Source organism: Tripterygium wilfordii, chromosome 20 (assembly GCF_013401445.1).
Source record: "Tripterygium wilfordii isolate XIE 37 chromosome 20, ASM1340144v1, whole genome shotgun sequence".
Lineage (NCBI taxonomy): Eukaryota > Viridiplantae > Streptophyta > Magnoliopsida > Celastrales > Celastraceae > Tripterygium > Tripterygium wilfordii.
In genome coordinates, this window is record NC_052251.1 from 4,091,625 (window position 1) to 4,108,818 (window position 17,194).

The window sequence follows — 17,194 nt, forward strand, 5'->3', positions numbered from 1 at the left end:
GGTGCAGATAATGTGAAATTGTTGAAATCATTTCAGCAAATTCTTTTCGGTTGGTGCGCATGTGGATTATCTGCAGCTGATGATGCTATTGGTGGGTTTTGAAAGAAAAAAATCCATTGAACTAAAAAGGAGTAAAAGCACACCAACAAACAAGTCATCTGGCGGCTTGCAGTTTGTTTAGCAGGCGGGGGACCATCATTACTTTCTGTTCTGTTGCTCCTGCTGCTTCTGTGACTGTAAGCCAACTAGTACTACTTTGTGAAGCAGAAGCAAGCAGACTCTATTGTTTAATTAATTAATTAAATTATGCTAATAAATTCATTTTTTAATTGTTGGGCATGAAATAATTGAGGGTGGTTGACCTGGTTTTCTTCCTAGGAAGTCTATTTTGGATGTATTTATATCATGGTGTATCGACCCACTTGAGAACTAGAGAGAGAGAACACACACAGAAAGAGAGAGAAGTATGAAATGATGATCTTGGCTCCAGTATCTGATCTATATTTCTGAGACGATAATATATATCTTTCTCTTCCCTTCCCACTTCTTGTGTTGATATGGTACACCATGTTTGCTTATTAAGAGAAGATACCTAAGAAAAGGAGGTCTCCATTTCTTCTTCATCTTTCTCTCTCCATCAACCACCCCTGGAATTGGTAAGCCTTCTTTTCAGTATTCCTTTCACAGTCTCCCACGAATATTGGAGATTGATCAAAAGGGTTTATAAAAGTTTCAATCTTGGTTTATGATCTCCAGCTGTTTGTTTTATTGTCGGTGTTGTAATTTGGTTCTCATGTTCCAGTGATTCTTCACAATTTTGCAGGGATTACAGAACCAGCATCAAGAGAAGCATATATAGAGGAGAAGAGAGATCGAGAAATTACATGGCTTCATCAAGAGGGTTTTGTTACTCAGATGTTTCATCAAGCAATCCAGAAATTCACAGCCATCTAGTGGATCAGATCCAAGGATTTGAATCGAACCCAGATATGTTTCACTTGACAACAGGGATGGAGATGATTGGGTTTAGTAAGAATCTGCATCAACAAAGTGACAGTAACTCTGTTATGTGGAAAGGCTTCTTTGGCAAAACTGGCAACAACCCATCACCACCACCAGAAGCAGCTGCAGGTCCTTCATCTTCAAAGACTATCAATGATTCCATCACTGATTTCTATCAACAGCATCATGAGTTCAATAAACCTGATTTATTCCCAACTGGGATTTTAGAGACAAGTAGTGATCATCAGAATCTGTTAGTTGCTGGAACTCAGCATCATCATCATCAATCAACTCATCATCCATGGCAAGACAGTAGATTGATTGCTGATGATTCTTCTTTGAGGTGTGTGTTTCCTTGTGAAGGGAATGAAAGACCAAGTCAAGGTCTGTCACTCTCTCTATCTTCAACCAATCCTTCCAGATTAGGCTTACAGTCTTTTGAACTCAGACAGCAAAGTACTAATCAGCATCATGATCAGCAAGAACAGATGATGCAGTTCCATCTAAGGAACTCAAAGTACTTGGGTCCTGCTCAGGAACTTCTGATTGAATTTTGTAGTGTTGGAACAAAACAAACTGATGTCTTCAAGCAAAAGCCTCACAAGCCAAAACAGTATGAAGATGAGGATGCTAGTAGTTCTTCCAGAAAACAATCTCTTCATTCCCTTGATTTCATGGAGTTGCAAAAGAGGAAGACAAAGTTGTTTTCAATGCTTGAAGAGGTAGTAAGTATTTCTAAGCAATTTTTTTTACCCACCCTTGTTTTCTTTTCTTTCAACATAATTAAAAACGTTCTTGATGTGATTTTGTGAAAATAAGTTTGAAACTTATGATTATAGGGGGGTTGATTATTAGCATGAGGAGGTGTCTCCCAAACTTTGTTTCTTGAACTAATTTGGCGACTTGGGGCCTCCCCATTATTAATGCTTCTCACATAGTGCCAATTTCATCTTTTCTCCATTTACTATCATCAGAAACCTGTTATTCCTTTTAATTTATTTATCTTTTCATGGTATCTTCTTTTCCCTCACCTTATTTAACTATATATATATATATATACACACACATATATATCTATTCGATGTTGTAACTTAATTTTCAAGTTCTCTCTTCATTGTTTAGGTAGACAGAAGATACAGGCACTACTGTAACCAAATGAAGGCAGTGGTGTCATTCTTTGAAGCTGTGGCAGGTCATGGAGCAGCAAGTGGTTATTCAAGCCTAGCTGCAAAGGCAATGTCAAGGCACTTTAGGTGTTTGAGAGATGGAATCATCAGTCAGATTCAGGCCACAAAGAAGGCCATGGGAGAGAGAGATCCTGTGGTGCCGGGCACAACTAGAGGCGAAACGCCGGGGCTTAGAATCCTTGATCAATCTTTGAGACAACAGAGGGCCTTTCAACTTATGAATACGATGGAGACTCATCCATGGAGACCACAAAAAGGTTTACCGGAGAGATCTGTTTCTGTTCTTCGTGCTTGGTTGTTCGAGCATTTCCTCCATCCGTAATAACTCTCTTTATCTCTTCTTCCTCTCTAGCTATTTTCAGTTTTGGACAGAGATTCTTAGTCTTTATATATTTAACTATACTACAAAGGTAGTTTTAGTGAAGGAATCCATGTTCCCTCCACAGATAAAGAAGAAAACAAAACAAGACTTGTGTGGTAGAAGTCGCTCCAGTACTGTAACTTGGCATGCCTAGCTATAAAGAGATTACTTGACGATGGGTTTTATATATTTTTTTTGTTAGTATGTATACACAAGCATTCAGATTCCACTTTTCGAGTTTTTGTCATATTGTTTTCAATCAATCTGTGTTTGTTTTGGGTTTTGGTCATGTCTTTTTTATTTTTTCTTTGGATTTGATTCTCTGTTGGATATATAGGACCCACATGTGTATATATATATATCACAACATTTTTTTTGGTAAAAGAAAAAATTGAAACTTTTTTCTGTAGGTACCCTTGTGATGTCGATAAACACATCTTAGCTCGCCAAACTGGTCTCTCAAGAAGCCAGGTCAGTCCACATCTCTCTCAAACTTTGATACATATTCATATTTTTTGGAATTAATCCAAGTATTCTATAAACAATTAATGGGGTTTATCTCCAATTTTATTATATCATATAATGATTTAAAGTGTTTTCTAATGTGTGTTTTGCGTTTGTCTATGTGTTTGAATAGGTATCTAATTGGTTTATTAATGCAAGAGTGAGGCTGTGGAAACCAATGGTGGAAGAAATGTACTTGGAAGAAATCAAAGAGCAAAAAAACAACAACATGGATTCTCCAGATGGGGTCACTGATCATAATATTCTTGACGACAATATTGGCCGGCCTAATCCGAATCCAAATCCAAATCCATCCACGGATCGAAAACTGATACCGGACCAGCTCCTCCGAATAGACCCAGATCATAGCCTCTCCTCCATAATCAATCACCGTGACCCAAAAGTTCACCACCACCGCACTAATTTTGGGTCTTCTTTTGGTGCTGCTGCCATGGAATTGGACTTCTCATCATACAACCACCACCACAACCCTCCAGGGGTCTCCAGTGCTAATCAGAATTTCAACGGTGGCGTGTCGCTGACGTTAGGGTTGCAACAACAAGGTGGGAGTGGTGGTGGTGGTGGTGGTGGTGGTGGTGAAGTAAGCTTAGCGTTTCCACCGGCTTCGCAAAGTTCACTCTTCTACTCAAGAGAGCACAATGACGATTGTCAACAGGTTCAGTACTCTCTTTTAGATGGTGAAGGACAGAATTTGCCTTATAGAAACTTGATGGGGGCACAGCTGCTTCATGATTTAACAGGTTAATTAGGATTGCATATATAAATACTACCTAAATTTAGGCACATAGTGAGAGAGAGGGTTATTGATACTCTCCATACATAAAATGCATAAAAATTTTATAATGTTAGATTGATTTTGATTGATCAATTAGTGATTGATATTGCTAAGGTATTTTATACACAGAGAGATTAATTTCCTTCTCTTTTGGGTAATATCTATATTTCAAGGGCATGAGAAATAGAGGGTAGTGATATACATACATACATATATATATATATATGAAGTGATTAAGTATATGTGGTTCTTATTAGAAAATTGTCAAGTTTTTTTTTTATTTGGTAGAGATTATTTCTTATCTAGATTGTCTTTAATGATATTTAATAAAAGATAAAATTAGTATAGCAATCACAAATTGGTTGGGATCGTCCTTGGTTATATAGTGGATTAAGACAACACTCGCACGGAATTATAAACAAGACGTCCTTAGTTATTTTTTTTGTCTTGCGGTTCCTAAAAATAATTCATATTCATTGAAGATGTAATGATATTTTCATAGGGCATAAGAGAGAGAGAGAGTGAGAGTTGCATGCTTTGCTTTATGGTTTTTGTCAACTTTGGGTTTTTCACACGTCATGCATATGATGATATGATGTGATGCAAAACTAATTTTTCATTCTCTTTATGGGGTCTTTCAAAAAGATTAAAAATGTCAAATGTGCCCTACTTAGAGTAATTTGCTCCATAACATGCACATCATATGCAAGAAGATTTGGCTACCTGTAAGTCACGAGACAAAAATGATAAACATCTTAGTAATAATCATTTTAAAAGTATCTCAGCAGTGTGTGATACTCATTCATTGGGTGTGATAACATCATAACAAGATGCCCATTGAAAATCACACCCAACAAATGAGTGCCACACACTATTAAGATATTTTTAGAATGATTATCACTGGGATCCTCTAACATTGTTAATTACGAGAAGTATTTGCGCCTCCCTTCTTTAATTGGTTGATCAAAATGGGAGATTTTAAGGATGCTTCGTACTCACATCCAGGGGCGGAGGGAGGGGGTCTACACTAGACTGTAGCCCCCTACCCAATTTTTGAGATTGTTGGCTTTGTGATAGTGGTAGCCTTGTTTCTACACATAGTTGTGTTGTTGCCTTGCTTATATTATTAATAAAACTAAAGTATTTATAATAAGTTGTATTGTTGTAAATAGTCCTAAGATCAAAATGTATCAACCCACCCCATCACCAATTTTTGGCTCGGCCCTTGCTCGCATATTAACTAAGATCAAGGGGTCGAAGGAGAAACTTTTATCATGAGATGGTGAAGACGGGCGGTGGCTCAGACAATCTCAACTTATACTATGTCTTGCTTTAAGTTTCCGCTATCAATCTGTAATGAGTTGTCATCTCTACTAGTGAGACTTCGGTAGGGGCATAATAATAAGCGATGAATCCATTGGATTGTCTTGGAAGAGATTATGTGTTTGCAAAGAAGAATGTGGACTTGGTTTCAAAGACTTGGGAGTCTTTCAACAAAGTCGGAGGTTAATGACAAATTATGACTCTTTGTTCTCTAGAATTTATCATACACGATATTTTTGAAATGACAATTTCATAAATTCTTCATTAGGGTTCAATCCTTCTTACGTCTGGCGTAGTATATGGGAATCCAAGTTGGCATTAGCTCGCGATCTCATATAAAAAGTAGATATGGGCAACCAAATTAGATGTGGAATGGATCCTTGGCTCCCAAGATCAATTTCCTTCAAGCCCATCATTGTCACAAACAACAAAGCAGTGGCCCTAGTGTCATCTTTTATTGATCTTGATACTCACTGTTGGCAAGACAATATGGCAAGGAACCATTTTCTCCCAAGTGACGTTGAACTGAGATTGTGCAGATCCATGGAGTGCCTAAATCACTCGCTTTTGACTGTGATCCTAACTTTTTAAGCCACTTCTGGAAATCCTTGTGGGCAAAGCAAGATACAAAGCTTCAATACTCAACAACATTTCATCCACAAACATACGATCGTACCAAAGTCACTAATAGAAGTCTAGGGAATTTGCTTCACTGATTGGTTAAAGATCATTCCACCACATGGGACCAGATACTACCGCATGCAGAATTTGCGTTCAATTCTTCTGTGAATCGAACTACAGGGCGCAGTCCATTTGAAATAGTGTTGGGTTGACAACCCGAAACACCAGTTGATTTATTACCAATGTCACCACCACACCATTGTTGCACCAACGCTAATAACATGGCTAACTATCTCCAGAATATTCACCAGAAAGCTCAGAAGCAAACATAATGACCTATATCGTAGTAACGCTAATCAACATCGATGTAAAGAAACCTTTTTTTTTGTAAGTGATATGGTGTTAGTGAGGTTGCGAGCTGAACGGTTTCCTCTAGGTACATAACACAAGTTGCATGACAGGCAAATAAGACCATTTCGTGTACTCAAAAAAATTGACGCGAATGCATACCGGCTTCTGCTACCATCTAAATTACGACTTCATCTTGTATTTAATGTAACTGATCTATTTCAATATAATGAACAGTTGGAAGAGAACCCACAATGATGAAGGCACCCTAAAAAAATTTGCCCCGGCCAGTGTAGGACAATAAGGAACGTATATCATACATTCTAGACTACCAATTCATCTCCACACGTCGGGGAGGCTATCACAAATTCCTTGTCAGATGGGCCGGTAAGCCACAATCAAAAGATTCTTGGGAGAATGCCAATGAGATGGCTAGGTTGCACCATGTTCTTCTTGAACAGTACTATACCTTACATTCGACAGAGTCAAAATTTCTAATAAGGGATAGAATTGGTGCAAGAGATCATTCCAAGGAGGTAGCTTCTATAATTGGGCCTAGCTTAGAGCATTCCGATCTCCTCCCCATGAAGCGTGGACCTTTGGAGATTATAAGGGGCCCATGAAAGATCAGACCCAACTCAGTATCCTGGTTGCATTAGCTGTATGGAAAGTGCAGTGTGAACTCAATCTTGATATGGAGGCACCAGAGGCTTGATCAAGGCAGCATTGATTGCGAGGAGCTAATTATGCAAAGGACTTGATTCCAACAGCTATGGTGATGGAGAATTTAAGGGCTACCATTGAGTATTAATTACATTCTATGCATTTAGAATTCTATTTAAACTAGCATTCCCCTTACGAAGGTATCTTTTCAGTATTCAAATTTTAGAGAGACTTGTAAGAGTAGTTATAGTAACCGATTTTCCTCCGACCAAAAATATTAATAAAAGAAAAATAAAAATATGAAATCCAAAATAAAAATTAAAGGAGGAAAAATGAAATCCTAACTCATTTTTACTTAAAAGCTCGTGGATTTATAAACTCAAAATTTATGGCCCAATTCCTAAGTTTTGGCCCAATTACTAAAAACAAAACCCTAGAAAATATTTAGAGAATAAAAAATAAATAAATAAAATGGAAAATTAGAAAGTGGAAAAGACCAAAAAGAATAGTCATCTTGGTTAAAAGGAAAGAAAATGTAGGGGCAAAAGGGGAAAATTGAAAGAGCTAGGGTTTTAGTGGGGAGAGGTTGCACAATATAAAGAGCACACCATACAGTTTTGAAAAAGAAAAAAAGGGAGAGGAAAGAGGCAGCCGCACAACACAAAAAGGAGAAAAAAAAAAGAAGAAAAAGAGAGAGAAGGAAAACGGGAGAGGAGAGGAGAGCAAGAAGAAATCGTCGAAAACAGAGAAAATCGTGAAAGAAAAAAGAAGACAAAAGGGGCGGCGGGGACAGAAAAGAGAAGAGAGGAAAAAGAGAAAGGGGTTTCATCTTCCCATTTCCATTTCTTTGAGAAGGTAGCGATTCACTAATGTTTTGATTCGAATCTGATTCCACTTTCTTGTTTTTGTTATCTTGATCTCTGGTTTTGCACCTGTTGGATTCCACATCTAAGAGAACAATAATCGGCACACATTTCTGTCATTATTCTGGTTTTATTTCTTCTCGGCATCTCTCTAGGTCTATTTTTCTGTTTCTATCATGGCATTATCTGGTTATACTCCTGAGAAGGCAGTAGCATATACTCCCTGGTTGATGTTTGGATTGGATACGCTGGGTTGATGTTTGGTTACTCATAATCAGGTCAATGTACTGTGCTATATGCTGTATGTATCTAGTGAATATACCATGTTCATGTTGATTTTTCATGTCTGGTTATGATGTATTGTGTTGATGCCCGGTGTGATGGCTGGTGTGTGATGCTAGATCTTGAAACCTGGTTTAGATAAAATTATGCTGATAATGATGGATGATTGTGCTATTAAAGATTGAGGTTATGTTCATATTTATATTGACTTTCTGGGTTTAAATCCTTGATGAATCATGCTTCAAGTGCTTCTGTGTGTGTATATATATGGTGTGCGTGTGTATATAATACAGTATATGTATTCGTATATATTGTACACAGTTTGCAAGTTTGTGTGTGCTTGTAGTATATATACAGTATATATGTGCGCAAGGTTTAGGATTTGTATGTATGTTTATATGTATTGAGGGCCCGAATATATATGTCTATAGGTGTGTGTGTATATATATGTACAGTGTGTGTATGTGTGTATATATGTAGTGGGTTTGCGTGTGTATCTGTATATGAGCTTGTATATGTATGCCAGTTTATATATGTGTTTGTATATCTGTTTATGATGCATATGGATATGTGTACTTAATTTGATTTAAATTTGATGTTATATTTGAATACCTCTTTGACCGATTTTGTGTTTGCTTGTTGGGCTTGGGACCATTTGGGCCGGAGGACATACTTAGAAGATTTGGACCGGATTTGAGTAATGGGCCCCATGGGCAATATTCCAATTGTTGTATAATATTTGTATTTCTCATTTTATATTTGTCTTTTGTACATAATTGTAAAGTGTAAACCTTGTAATAGGATAGAAAAATAGTGGATGTAAAATAGAAATACATACATGATATTGTAGGGTGCTAGAAGCATATAGAAACTTAGGAATTGATTTTGTGAATGATGATTGCATTAGAATGCATGCTTAGGACTTTGATTTTTCACACTATGCCATGATGCTTAGATGTATGCTAGGATTGTTTGAATGCAATGAAAATGAATGCGACGCGTTAGTCATTAGAATTAATCCAAGCCGTCTTACTTTAATAAATACACCAAGACTAAATTACTGAGGAGCTTTCAAGATATTAGGGTTCCATTGGCATTCATACAAAACATTTGGATTTCGTGGACCCGGAAAGCAAATATGTTTTTAGGGATTAGGAGAATTTATTTAAGGACTCAAAGGTGGGTTTACAGATATTTGGCCCATTCAATGAGCCTTAAATGGATTCTTTCTTTTCTCATGAAGAATATAATTGTGAGTAAGGCTTAAATTGAACATTTTTCCTTGATTGTGGGCCCTTTTGGTACATCAACCAAGTCCCCGAAAAGTCTCTTTTCCAAAATATCGAAACCCACTCAAAGTCGCATTTTTCATCCAGACTAAGCAAAACAAACAGCTTTGGCCAAGCCGGGAATGGCCCCAATGATCCCGTGCACACCTTTTTTTAAATCATCCAAATCCACTCCAAGTGGAATTTTTATTCATCTTTGGCCAAGCCAGGAATGACCCCAATGTTCCAGTGCACACCCTTTTTTCAAATTACAAAATCCACTCCAAGTGGAATTTTTATTCATCCTTGGCCAAGCCAAGAATGGCTCCAATGATCCCGTGCACACCCTTTTTCAAATTACCAAACCCACTCCAAGTGGGATTTTATGTAATCTTTGGCCAATCCGGGAATGGTCGCAGTGATCTCGTGCACCCTCTCTTCAAATCATCCAAATCCACTGCAAGTGGAATTTTTTAATCTTTGGCCAAGCCGGGAATGGCCGCAATGATCCCGTGCACCTTTTTTCTTTAAACCACTCCAAGTAGATTTTTCATCACATTCGCAATGAGATTTTCAAAAACAAATTAGAGTCAAATAGGAAAACATTCAAAGGTAACCGTTTTCAGGAAAACATTCATCAGGTGCCTAACACCTTCCCCATGCCCATTTTTCTCGTAGACCAGAACGGATGTCCAATTGCTTCCTAAAAATCAATTGGTGGCGACTTCATTATTTTTCATGCCGGTTACTTCAGTAGTGATTCATGATTGTAATCGGAGAGTGATTCTATATTGTTCTCCTAATTCCTTCATATTATAATAAGCTATTTGAGATTTCCTAATCATGATTACATGGGTCGGTTGAAAATTTTTACGAGAGTTCACCATACTCGATCGGAGAGTGATTCTATATTGTTCTCCTAATTCCTTCATATTATAATAAGCTATTTGAGATTTCCTAATCATGATTACATGGGTCGGTTGAAAATTTTTACGAGAGTTCACCATACTCGTATGTTGATGACCACCTAGTTGTTTGCTTGTTTTGGTGTTGCTTGTTTGGGACAATATCCAATATGCTAGGGATATAATCAACTTGGACTTATTTTTACTTGGACAACGTGGTGTCGATTGAAGACAACAGGGTTTGTTTGATTGCTTGATTGTTTGGTTTGAGATGATTCTTGCTTGATGACATCGACATTGACTTGTTCACGTTTGGTGGAGTTTGTTTGGAACACACTTGGGTGTTGGCTCATTTTCTTTCGCCAAGAAGGAGATTTGTGTTGGCTCAAGATGAGCATTGCTTTTTGGCATCTAGATTGCTTGTTCGTCGGTATTTTTATTGGTTGGTTTGTCCCGTTCTTGCTTGGTGGAGTTTGCTTGGAGTGGGTGAAGTTGTTTCCTTGCTCGGTGTTCGTCAAGGTGGAGATTTGTAGAGATATTGGCTCATGGCTCATTTTTAGGGGAGATGTTTGGACAACAAATGGGGTTGTCTGAATAGGATGCTTAAAATCTTGATAGAGAGCAATCTGTTTGAAAAGCTCGAGGAGCCATCCCGATAGATGTCGTAGATCTATAGTAAGGAAAGTCATTTAAATAGAACTTTAGGTTTCTTTGTTGGGAGTGTTGCTTCGGCAGTATCCTTGGAGCGCCGCCTATAGTGAGAGGAAGAGAGAGAACACTACACAAGGGTAAAACACTTGAGAGAGTGTGAAAGAATTCAAGAGATAGGCGAGATAGCGGCTCCTGGGGTTTCGATTGGCTTGTGTCGTGTGGATTCTCGTCTTTGTTTCCTTCTCCTTTTGGTTTCTTGTATGAAGAACTTCAGAGAACAAGATAGTATCTAATACAATGTGCGCCTAAGAACACAGTCTTATCCATCCACCTAACTGTTTCCTTTTCTTTTTTTTAAAATTCAAGAATAACTCATTATCATCTTATGAGCACCTAGAGTTTTCTTTTTCATTCTTTTTAAGGTTTTGAGGGCATAGAAATATATATATATAAGTGTACAGTATGATAGAATGTTACCCCAATCTACACACAAGCAATTATGCACACTATAAGAGAAAAAAAACTAAGGTTGACAGAGACAATGACAATGGAAACGAGAGAGGGAGGAGGTCAATACGATTCATTGTCCAACATTGATGCGAACCCAATGTTAGGCTTCCATATGTACTTTTATTTTGGTATATTAGTTTGCAAACGTATTCTGACAGAGTCAGTTATGAAATGAATAGAATGAAGTGTTTCTTTCGTGTATTCTCTCTGTACCTTCCCCTGTAATCTTGTTCTTCTCTATTCATGTATCTTGCTGGGTTTAGGTTTGAAAGGGGGTTCTATCAATTGGTATCGAAGCCATTGATCCTTAATGCTCCCTTCACCTGTGATAGGTTAAGATTTAAAAGAAGGTTCAATTGATCTTGATTCTGATTGGAACCTACTGTTCCCTTCCTATGCATATCACACCACCACACTTGTTCATCACTTTGCTGCCATGGGACCTCCAACATCCATTCTTGAGAATCGCATGTCCATCCTTGAAGAAAAGCTTGAAAAGATTGCTATAACTTTGGAAAATTTCCGAACATATGTTCATAGTGAGTTTGCAAAATTACCAACCTTGATTGACTCGTGGATAGATGCTAAGCTATCTACCACTGGTATTGTCAAAGGAGGAGAGATTGAAGTGGATGATCTTGAGAAGGATGAACGATCTGAAAAACGAAAATCATTTAGACCACATCTGCGATCTGCCAGTGACAATTTCAAATCGATTGAGAAATTGATGGAGTTCAAAGTAATTGATATCTCTAAATCTGTAGAGAAGTCTTCAATTTCTTCAAGATCTAGCGAAGATTCCTCAAACACTCTTGAAATACAAAGATCAAAGGCAGATGAGAAGTTCAATCCAAAACCACTCATAGGAGATGTACACAGGGTGTTTGATGAAATTCCTCAACCAAGTGTGGAATCTTATGTAATCTTTGTTAAAAACTCTTTGCAACAAGAGAAGGAAAGATAATTTTACTCCTTACTTTTTATCCTGGTGGGCACTTGCAATCTCAGGTGACTTGTACAAACTGTAATAAGATATCAAATCAGTATGAAAATATGATAGATTTAACTATCCAAATTCATGGTGATGCTCTATCAATGGAGGATTAGACAATGAATTGGAAGTCAAGAAAAATAGTTTAGATGCACGGGTGAAAAGGAGCCTCGTTAGAGAATTTTCCTACTTGGGTAAGAGTTAAAGGACTCAAAAGGTACATGAAATTTGTGTTGCAAGACAATGGTGAAAATCTTAGGTCCATTTAATGTCTTGTTGAGTGGTTGAATTCAATTCATGTTAAGGAAGGGTTCCTTGTTGTTGCACTTTTGAAATCTGAAGGGAATCTTATTGAATACAGCATTAAGGAAAGATGGAAGCGTCTTGTTAAGTATTTATATTATATGTGGGTTCCCTCATCAATGTGTTATTTCTCAATTGCTCGCTATTTATACTCAAAGTATAGATCTGGTGAATCAAGTTCGTACAAATCCAATAGGAAATCTACTGAAATCAATTATTTACTTGGGGAAATTTTATGTTTCTTTAGCAATGATCATGTCAAAGTTGATAATCTTGTTGTCAAATATCAGGACTTCATTGAGGCCACGAGAGAGCCTAACATCACATTTTTGGTAGCCAAGTTTGATGTTCTAATTGATGGTGAAATAATTGAATTTTGTGTTGGTAAGTGTTCTACAGTTACTGATTCTGGAACCTCTTTGTTGGTAAGGAAAACTTTTGATCCCAATGACCAATGTAACTTAATTGGTATATAGTGCACATCTATATGGAAATGATATTGAAGTTGGGGAAGCATTGGTTAAAGCATTTCAGAGTTCATTGAGGAGAGAGGATGTTTTCTTGATTGCTAAGTTGTATTGGACGATGAATTTGTTGGGATTATATCCTAAAAACATACCATGTATGACAATTATGAGATTTATTGATAAATATTTAATATTGCATTATGTGTATTAGCTGTCTTTTCATTTATGTATGAATGTTCCATCAACGTCTAGGGATGTTATTTATAGTAACTTGGATACTCAGATACACTTTATGTGTGAGTATAGATAGACACAAGATTCACTAAAAAATTAGTCACAACCAGATTAACAAAGCTAGACACTTTGTTGATATTGGTTGTAGTGCATGGACATCTCCAAATAGGGGAGTGGTTTGTCTTGACCACTTGAGAGGAGTCTCGGATTGGTGTACTAGTGTATGTAAGAAAACATACATTGACAGACTTACATAGGAAAGAACAACCAGAAAGTAATATCAATAAGTTGTTCATCCTATAGCTGTGAGAGTACGATATCTATTAAGCTTGAGTAGGTCAATACTTTCATACTTATAGCATGTGTGTTTTGATTCATCAATGAGTGAGACACACACTATTGTCAATATACTCGATGGATTGGATGTATGCCACTAGGGTGTGGGAGCATACCCACAACATAGTCATTCATGTACTTTCGAGATACAAAAGTGTAAGCACCCACCTGAGAGGTTCAAATTAATCTACCCAAAAACTCCGCAGAGTGACCCTTATGGATCAAGCGTTAGTATTTAGATTGATCGACGGGTCAATCTAATACGCTTAGTGGATAGATACAAGGGAACCGAGATCTCAAGGGAAATATGGAATTTGGAGTGTTTGATAGTACATAAACTCTCACTCCAACTTACCGGGTGTTGCATGGAGGATATATTCGTACACATCTCACAGGTTGAGGACAGGTTTCTAATAAGGGAAAGTCTCGATGTACGAATCGTACATCTCTGGGAGTTCATCCATAGTTTAGGTGGTGTCAAACGAACATTGGATTGAAATATTATTCCTAGTCATAGGGCCTGGCGACAAAGAATAATATTTCGGGAGCCTAGATTTGTATTTCCTGCGGAGTCCCCCGGGTAGCCTCATCTTGGTCTCTCATCCTATTAAAGGAAGATCGGCAAATTTCACCATATCACAATGGTCATTGGGATATTACAAGAATAGAGTTTGTATAACAAAAAAATGATATAATTTTATTGGGTTTTGGTTTTCCAAAGATAACCTCAAGATAAAATTACTTTTGTTAAGATATACAAAATTCTTGTAAGTGTATTTATATTAAATAATAAGTCTCAGAATTTCGGTTTAGATTGTAAAATAAATATTTTACATAATCGAAATTAAAGTAAAAAATGGACCAAGGACCAATATAATATTTGAGCCTTGAATGAAAACGTAGAGGTCCAATAAAGTTGGAAAGCTCCTATTGTGTACCAAGATAGGCCCAACCCATGCCTTACAATGCAAGACACAGTCGGCTTGGTCAAATCTTATATTCCAAGATCTAGATGCCTGTTTGAGTCCATAAATGGATCTCTTAAGCTTGCACAAAAGGTGCTCTTGGTTTCTGGCTACAAATCCATTTGGTTGCACCATATAGATGCTTTCGTCAAGACTTCCATTTAGGAAAGCTGTCTTGACATCCATTTGCCATATTCCATAATCATAATATGCTGTAATGGATAAAAGTATCCGGATAGATTTAAGCATGGCTACCGACAAAAATGTTTCCTCATAATTGATCCCTTCTTTCTGAGTGTACCCTTTCGCAACAAGCCTAACTTTGAAGGTTTCAACCTTCCCATCGACCCCCTTCTTTCTCTTGTAGATCCACTTGCAACCAATGGGTTTTACACCATTCGGTGGTTCTACAAGTTCCCATACCTAATTTGAGTATATGGACTCCATCTCAGATTTCATAGTTTTCTTCCAAGATATTGCATCTTTATCTTGGAGAGCTTCTTTGTAGTTACTAGGATCAGTATCTTGTTCAGTTGGGATCATTTCATATACTTCACCCAATTGAGCATATCGACTAGGTAATCTAGTTACCCTCCCACTACGACGAAGCCCTGTTTGTTCGTTTGGAGTATTTTGGTGTGATGATTCTGTTCAATTTGTATCAGGACCTTCACGCTGATCTGGTTGATTCCCCAACATGTCCTGATCATCCCTCTAAACAGAATTAGTTTGGGATTCCACAATCCTCCCACTTTTATGTGGTACTGGATCGTTTTCCTCAACTGGTGTTCCTTGAGTTGTTTGGTTTCCTTGTATTTCCCCTCTTAATTCCTCAAGAACAATCTTACTTTTGGGTTTGTGATTCATCATATAGTCTTCTTCTAAGAATCGGACATTGGTGCTGACAATGACCTTCTGATCCTTAGGACTATAAAACAAACCACCTTTGGTACCTCGAGGGTATCCAATGAAAAAACATACTTCTGTTCTTGATTCCAACTTCCCAATGTTCCCTACTAGCACATGGGCTGGACTACCCAATATCCATATATAGGCCAAGCTGGGCTTTCGCCTTGTCCATAATTCAGTAGGAGTAGTTGGTACTGACTTAGAAGGAACTAAGTTCAGAATATAGGCAGCTGTTTCCAGGGCATAGCACCAGAAGAAATTAGGCAACTCAGAAAAACTCATCATCGATCTTACCATTTCCATAAGAGTCTTATTCCTCCTTTCTACCACACCATTTTGTTGTGGTGTGCCTGGCGCAGTCAGCTAGGATGAAATCCCTCTGCCTTTAAGTATTCCATAAACTCTCCGGAGAGGTTTTCGCCACCACGATTAGATCGTAGTGTTTTGATACTCTTTCCTAAACGCTTCTCCGTAACTGCCTTATAGCTTTTGAACATCTCAAAAGTTTCAGACTTACGGTGCATTAGAAAAATGTATCCATACCTTGAGTAATCATCTATGAAAGTGACGAAGTACTCATGACCTCCTCTTGCTTGGATAGTCATTGGACCACACACATCAGAATGTACCAACTCCAAACATTCTTTGGCTCTATACCCCTTGGCCGAAAATGGCCTCTTAGTCATCTTACCTTCCAAACATGATTCACAGACTGAAAGTTCCTCAACTTTTAATGAACTCAAAGGTCCATCTCGTACCAGTCTAGTAATCTTGTTTAGATTTATACGACCTAAGCGTAGATGCCAAAGATAAGTTTGATTTGGTTTCGAAGGTTCCTTTCTCTTAGATGACAAAATTGTTGAGTTATTCAATTCATTACATATAGCAGAATTTGGACTTATAATGTAAAGAGTATCTACCAAAGTACCAGAACAGATAAAACGTTTATTGTACCTGATAACAATAGAGTTATCAAACTCAAAACAATATCCATTCAAAGCTAAAGATGGAATTGAAAGTAAATTTTGTCTCATCGCTGGTATGTAAAGACAATCATTCAAAATTAAAGTCCTATCATTACTAAAACTCAAATGAAAAACACCTACTGCTTCTACTCTTAGTCTTGTTGCATCTCCCAAAAGCACGTAACTCTCTTCTTTATTTGGTCATCTGGTTTCCTGGAACCTCTGCAACGAATTGCAAACATGATTAGTGGCTCCAGTGTCCACACACCAAGATCCAGTAGACACAACCGCTAATTGTGTTTCGGCAACAAATAAAAGAAAGTTACCTTGAGTATTCTTGCTTAGCCTTGCCTGACATTGCTTTTTCCAATGTCCCTTCTGGCCACAGTGAAAACACTTGCCTTTCGGCTTTTTCACTCCACCTTGAATACCCTTAGAGTCGACTGATTTATTCTTCTTTTGAGTCTTTTTCTTCTTCTTACCTTTCGATTTAGTAGAAGATCCTTTCTCATTCAGATTGACATTAGCTTGCTTAGGTTGAAGTTTCTCTGCTCCTTTACGTTCATTGAGAAGTTCCAACAAGGTATAAAGCCTTTTATTCATGTTATAATTCAGCCAAAAATTCTCATAGCTATTAGGAAGAGATTGAAGTACCAGATCGATCTGGCTTTCACCATCAATATCAGCACCAAGTACTTGAAGCTCATTCAAAAGACTCATCATCTTAAGAGTGTGCTCAC

General features: G+C 37.5%; 2 protein-coding genes across 2 annotated transcripts; one reads left to right on the plus strand and one right to left on the minus strand.

The window, feature by feature from the left end:
* Positions 1 to 459: 459 nt before the first annotated feature.
* LOC119987417 (homeobox protein BEL1 homolog) lies at positions 460 to 3,885 on the plus strand. The gene is made up of 5 exons (XM_038832328.1): positions 460 to 656; positions 824 to 1,724; positions 2,125 to 2,507; positions 2,961 to 3,021; positions 3,188 to 3,885. Exons 2-5 carry the CDS (start codon positions 885 to 887, stop codon positions 3,818 to 3,820), a joined length of 1,917 nt encoding a protein of 638 aa, XP_038688256.1. The 5' UTR covers positions 460 to 656; positions 824 to 884; the 3' UTR covers positions 3,821 to 3,885.
* Positions 3,886 to 15,294: 11,409 nt separating this feature from the next.
* On the minus strand, positions 15,295 to 16,175 carry LOC119986882. The gene is made up of 2 exons (XM_038831573.1): positions 16,078 to 16,175; positions 15,295 to 15,727 (listed from the first exon to the last, which is right to left on the minus strand). Exons 1-2 carry the CDS (start codon positions 16,173 to 16,175, stop codon positions 15,295 to 15,297), a joined length of 531 nt encoding a protein of 176 aa, XP_038687501.1.
* Positions 16,176 to 17,194: the final 1,019 nt, after the last annotated feature.